This window comes from Perca flavescens, chromosome 23 (assembly GCF_004354835.1).
Source record: "Perca flavescens isolate YP-PL-M2 chromosome 23, PFLA_1.0, whole genome shotgun sequence".
Taxonomy (NCBI): Eukaryota; Metazoa; Chordata; class Actinopteri; order Perciformes; family Percidae; genus Perca; species Perca flavescens.
This window is the reverse complement of record NC_041353.1, coordinates 25,405,342-25,411,503: the sequence shown is the minus strand read 5'-3', so window position 1 is coordinate 25,411,503 and position 6,162 is coordinate 25,405,342. Positions and strand designations below refer to the sequence as shown.

The window sequence follows — 6,162 nt, the reverse complement described above, 5'->3', positions numbered from 1 at the left end:
CAAGCGTACTTGAGTGCAGGAAACTTGTTCCCTCCACTTGTACAAGCAGAAAAGGGGACTGATTTTCATGTTGACGATTACAATGACAGGATCAGGGCATCTGTAGCCAGTTGTCCATTCCAGTTGCAGTCGGCAGTGGCTTGTAACTATGTTACAGTCAAAGGCACAGATTACAGAAGGGGGATGTACATTTTACTAGAGAACAGTGATGAAGGGCTACTTATGGGGAAAATTATGCTAGTTATTGTTGTTCATAATTCTGTCTATTTTGTCTCAGAGAAACATACTTTTATAAAGTTATGTGACACAGGTGTGTACTGTGACCTAGGAGTGGCCCAAGACAATTATGTGTGCATTAAGCAGGAAGATCTACTGGACTCCTATCCTCTTTCAGCATACAACGTGTATGATCAGTCCCTTATTGCTCTCCACCATTCTTTTCCAGAGGCAGTATGAGCAGGGAGGAAAGTGAGGACACAGGATACGTGAGGAGAGACGTGAGTAGTAGAGCAGGCTATGTAGTCATAGCAAACAAATTTTTGGTAGCCTTGAATAAAGTTGATTTTGTCTTTAATTTGCTTTGTTGATTGAACAGACTATAGTAGAAAATATGCATACAGTGTAGGGATGGCCAAAATTAGAAATTACAGTGTTTCATGATTCAATACTTAATGAGACTAGGTCGAGGAAGCAGTGTGGTCATACTGGCCTGGTCTCCCTGATGACCTTCTTACCACCATGCTGGATGAGCTTGGGGTCGAGTCTATTGAAGATCTGACCTTGGTGGAGGAGAGGGATCTGGTGAAATACCTCAAACCTATCCAAAGTCGGAAGTTAATGAAGGGCATCAAGGACGGTAAATTCATCTGTTCACCCATTACACTTTTCACTCTTTCATGTCACTGAACTAGGGCCTTGGAACATTGGCACAACTGGTAGACAATATACTTTGTATGTAGTGCCAAGCTCACACATCGGTTACCTGTCAAATACTAATCTCAGGTGTGCAGCACAGCTTATAGACCTTATTCATGTGTGTGCCATTTGTTCAGTGTGACGTAATGGGTTGGGGAAATGTATAATAGGCATAAAAAATAATAATTGGAATTACAAACTAATCAAAACTGGGCTGTTTTTCACTGCTGTTGTTTTCACATCTGGAAATACATAGAAGTGAATGCAGCTTATGCTTATTACTTGCATGTATTTCCAAACTTAATAACAATAGCAGTGAAACACAATCAGACCCTGTTATTATATGTATTTGCCTGTTATTTTAACTATTGTTTTTTAAGTGGCATTATCAGAGCAATCTTTTAACATGAGTCAATGGACACTTCTGCGTTCTCCCAACCCATTATGTCACATTCGAACAAATGTGAATAAATTCGAATTGCTTCATCCAATAGTGCTGACAGGAAACCAATGTGTGAGCTTCCTCCAGGAAGTACTGGAGCAGGACTACAGTTAGACACAGTCTATTGACCCATAGCCCTACATCTTGCCCTATCTTAATTAATAAATTGTTTTTGTGCCTTCTAGGACTTGTTACTATTAGTATGGAGTTGGTCTCTGCTCCTGATCCAAGTGCTCCAAGTTCCACAACTCCATGTTCTCCAAACACAACATTCCAGCCTCCAAATCAGCTGTTGCCCAGCCCTCCAAGCACTGCCCCAAGCAAGTCGAGTGCTTCACAGCCTGGCGTACCATGGCATGTTGACTTTCGTCTCAACTGGGACCAGGTGTCATCAGCCATTCGACTTAGAGTGGAAAAAGAAGAAAGACCATTGCCAGACGAGAGAAAGGCCTTCGTGGTCGTGCTCGTGGACCAAATGATGCAGCACGACCGCAACCCAACCAGAGCCATGTGCCACAGCGTTGTGAGAAACATTGTCAGGTAGGGATGGGACTATTATCAATCAAATTAGCTGTCAGTTAATCCCCACCCCCTTCAACTGTTTAACTTTCACTGATTCATTCCCTGCACCTATGATGTAACAAGGGTGCAAAAATGAAGACTTTGTAAACATGGTATGTTTAAACAGAGCTAGTATATTCAAGAAAACCATACTAATTCACATGTTTTTATGAAGGTCTTGTTCAGCCTGATGTTTTTTGTAAGCGTGGTTCTTTCCTTTAAGTAATCCTTACATTAGCTGTATGCTTCTGTCGTAAGTGCCACAATGGTGACATGTTTTCTAATTATCCCACCCACATTTTCAGGAGCCATCCAAAATCATTTGGCGACATTGGCAAGCACGGTGATACTGCTGGAGACGGATGTCACTCTCTTCTGCAACAAGTAAAAACGAGAGTGGGGTACAAAAATAGGAATAATACTCTTGCTCAACGCCGCAGAGAAAGACCGCGCACGGGAATGGCAGGAGAGGCCACACTGGCAAGAGGTCCTGTTGACCAATACGGGTATGTGGCAGTATACATGTAAAGTCTGTCAATATTTGTTCGAAAGCATTGTATATGACCATGAATAACCCTGAAACAGGACAAAACATACTTTTCTCTTGACTACTTTATTGACACTTTGACATGGACCCTTTTCACAGCAAGCATGTTGCGATGTTAATAGTGTAGTAAACACAGGTGTAATTAACTGTGATTATGGCCTTGTTCCATTTAGGATTTAGTTGAGCCAAGGCGCCGATATTGTGCATAGTGGCTCTCTGGCATGCATGGTTGTGGTACACTAAATACCTTGACCTTAAAGGGATATTCCACCATTTGGGGAATTAAGCTAATTTTCCACCTCCCCTCGAGTAAAACAATTGATTTTTACCTTTCTCCCGTTCATCCAGCAGTTCCCTGAGTCTGGCGATACCACGTATAGCTCCAGCCTATCATAGATCATTGGATCGGATTAGGCCATTAGCATCTCGCCCTCAAAGTGACTAAGATTTCTGGAATTTTTCCGTTGCATTCTACGGGGACTATTTTCACGTGCTGCGTGATATCACTGCGCCCATAGTACGTTCGCAACGTTCCTTGATTATTACGCCAGAATGAGAGTTTAGTTCTATGTCAAATCAGCCGAGAAAATCGGCACGTTTCATTTTCCGTTAGTTTTATTGCACATTCTAACTTGAAAAGAGAAAAAATTCCAGAAATCTTAGTCCGGTCCAATGATCTATGCTAGGCTGGAGCTATACGTGGTATCGCCAGACTCAGGGAACTGCTGGATGAACAGGAGAAAGGTAAAAATCAATTGTTTTACTCGAGGGGAGGTGGAAAATTAGCTTAATTCCCCAAATGGTGGAATATCCCTTTAATTAGTTTCATAAAATACACCTGTGTTTACAACACTATTACACTGTAACATAACTTCTGTGGGATGGGTCTATTTAGACAGTCACAACAGGGAATCAAACTGCTGACCCTTCAGTCATGAGATGACTTGCTCCAACTTCTGAGCTATAACCGTCCCCAATAGTATTGTTACCCTGTGATGCCCACTCCTAGGTGTGTCAGGTGGGGCCCAGCAGATTTGCCAGAGGGGGAGACCGAGGCAACGTTGGAGAATATGAAGAGGGATCTGCTGAACATCTACTCAGGCATGCCATCTACTGTCTTTTTGGGTAATTTTGTTTAGACTTTAGTAATTGGTCAAGATCTGAACCCTGTGTGTGTTGGGCGGCTACAAGACCAAATTGTTACTTGGGTACTAACAATACATTTGTATGTCTGTATACACAGAGGAAGGAATGAGTGGGGCAGAGAGAGCAGAACCAATGATGGAAAAGACATACGTCATCCTGCGGAAATACCTTAACAAAGTGCCTGCTGCAGCAATGTCTGAGATCAAACAGGAATGGCCATTTCTCTTCTCTCAGAAATGCCTATTCTCACACTTTGGCCTCCTGACGGACGTCGATGTCCTTCAGAAGCTACAGGAGGCAGTTAGTCGACGAGGACAGACCATCCTGGATTACTGTGCAACACTGGACAACCCCAAGATCCGTGATGTTCTGGCCTGCTATGATCCAGACTCTGACAAGGCTGCCTGCATCCTGCTGCTCCTAATGTTGTACTTCAAAGAGCCGAAAGAGAGTTTGATGCTTGAAGTTGATGTACGATTTTTTTATTCAAATATTTAAAATGCAAAATGAGTGATTACATTATCAACATTTACCTTGCATGATTTACTACCTCTGACCAATGAACAATATTTATCCTTTATCCTAAATCCATGCTATTGTGTGTTAACTATGTTACAGCCATGTACCACTGCTGTGGACGTCAATACTGCAGAACTCCCCAGCACCCCCTGCTTGATCATTCAAGGTAATGCTACTTTGATCTAGTATTGACGTTTCTAACTCATTATTTAGTTTTCATTCTAGAAATCTACATGACCACAATAAATAATAATTATAATAAGAATTACATTTGTATAGCCCTTTGTATCTTAAGCAGATCGCAAAGTGCTCATAACACATAATGTTGTATCTGTTCATTTCAGGTGACATGATGAAGCCCTCTGGATGGCTTATATCCATCGAGGGACATGTCGTGATGGGCCCAGACCCTTTCTTTTTACACGGAGTAGCTGCTTTCTTCAGCAGCTATTACGTCTTCAACCTTGAGTATCCTGCCGTTGGATCGTCGACGCTGGAGTTCATTCAAAGGTATTTTATGAAGATCACATTTAATCTTGTAATTCACATTATAGTACAGGCTTCCAACTCTCTTGAGGTCTAAAATGCTGACAAACGAGGTACCTGAGGCTAGCCTGGTGAGACCATCCTGATCTCGCGAACTCATTCAATTTCGCTCTGCAGATCAGTCTGGGTTTCTACACGTTATGCTGACAAATACCTGCCGGTCCAATCACAGCTATTTATTTTGTTTTGGGGCAGGCTATGTGATGATGCGTCTATTGCGAAATGTGAATGTATTGAATGAAGTAGATGAAATTTTCTTTAAAAGCAGAACAAAATGCTCTCAGGCCCTTAATTGAAAAGGATGTGTTTGTCATACTTTCAACAGGGTTTGGTTTTAATTTACCAACTGGCCAATTGCGTGAAGATGCATTTCAGTGGCGGCGCACGTTGATATGGCCTCTCATAGTATAAAATCAACCACTTTGCCTCAGGCAAACCTAACCTGAGGCACCTTGGCTAAAAATGGCACAAAAAAAAAATATGGTGAGAGTAAGATCTAACGAGTTTGGATTATAAATCTATTAGGGTTCGATGTGGGGAAAAAGCACAGGAAAAAGCACACCTTGATAAATGCTGTCTGCAAAACATACTGTAAGTCTATTTAAAACTGAAACTATCTTTGCTTATTAACAGGTGCTTCCTGGGCATCTATCCTGAAAGAGGCTCAAAGACCAAGAAGCGGACAACAATGAACCCTCATGTGAGCACCCTTTTGAGGAAACTTATTGACTTTGAGTGGGCATCATAGTTTTTTTTTGCAGCGGTAGTTGTCAGGCTCAGTTTTGAGTAGCCTTGTTCTTTTTGTAATTTTTCAAGACACCTTTGCACTACAAGATTTTTACACAATGCTGTTGCGTGTGGACTCATTATAATGTTTGAGACTGAGAGGAGCGCCTGACCCCTTTACAACTTTCCTTTATCGCTCTCTCCCTCGCTCTCTTATCTTGCCATGAAGGCCTCATTCCCATCCTGTCCATTACTGTTATTGTGACACAGCTAGTTGAATTGTGAGACAGGTAGTTGAATTGCAAGTTTGCACAATTTCTCTGCATTTTCTGCATTTTAAGATGGCTTTTATGACTAGGAAGTTGAATTTCTTGAACTCTTGAAGTTCATTGCATCTGCTGTACATTGAAAAATATTTATTTGTTAATAAATATGCCATTGGGATAACGTTGACTTTACCTCAGAGTTGTTTGTTGGGGGGAGGGGTTAATTGTACAATGATTGTAAATTCACAGTAAATGGAAGCTTCATCTGCATTAGTTTTACAGTAAGTTACTGGACAATTTTAGCATGACTTCCACAGTATACATTGTAAATTCACAGTAAATTATTGTCAACTTGTACATTACTTTCACAGTACACACTGTAAAAGTACAGGGCCTTGTTGTAGTGATGTACAGCAAAAGATTTTAATTCCCCAGTAATGTACTGTAATATCACAGTAATTGCTTTGTCATTGAAGCTGTGAAGTTACAGTATA

At 41.3% G+C, this 6,162-nt stretch overlaps 1 protein-coding gene across 1 annotated transcript; it reads left to right on the top strand.

The window, feature by feature from the left end:
* The first annotated feature begins 738 nt into the window (after window positions 1–738).
* Window positions 739–5,785, top strand: LOC114550560 (uncharacterized). The gene is made up of 8 exons (XM_028571373.1): window positions 739–856; window positions 1,543–1,897; window positions 2,224–2,424; window positions 3,475–3,566; window positions 3,709–4,082; window positions 4,230–4,296; window positions 4,475–4,640; window positions 5,310–5,785. The coding sequence occupies exons 1-8, from the start codon at window positions 739–741 to the stop codon at window positions 5,422–5,424; spliced, it is 1,488 nt and encodes a 495-aa protein (XP_028427174.1). The 3' UTR covers window positions 5,425–5,785.
* Window positions 5,786–6,162: the final 377 nt, after the last annotated feature.

Coding starts and splice junctions, on each gene's coding strand:
- LOC114550560 (XM_028571373.1), top strand. CDS start 739: ATGCTGGATGAGCTTGGGGTCGAGTCTATTGAAGATCTGACCTTGGTG. Junction 2,425..3,474: donor GGTCCTGTTGACCAATACGG/GTATGTGGCAGT, acceptor GCCCACTCCTAG/GTGTGTCAGGTGGGGCCCAG. Junction 4,297..4,474: donor CCCCTGCTTGATCATTCAAG/GTAATGCTACTT, acceptor TGTTCATTTCAG/GTGACATGATGAAGCCCTCT.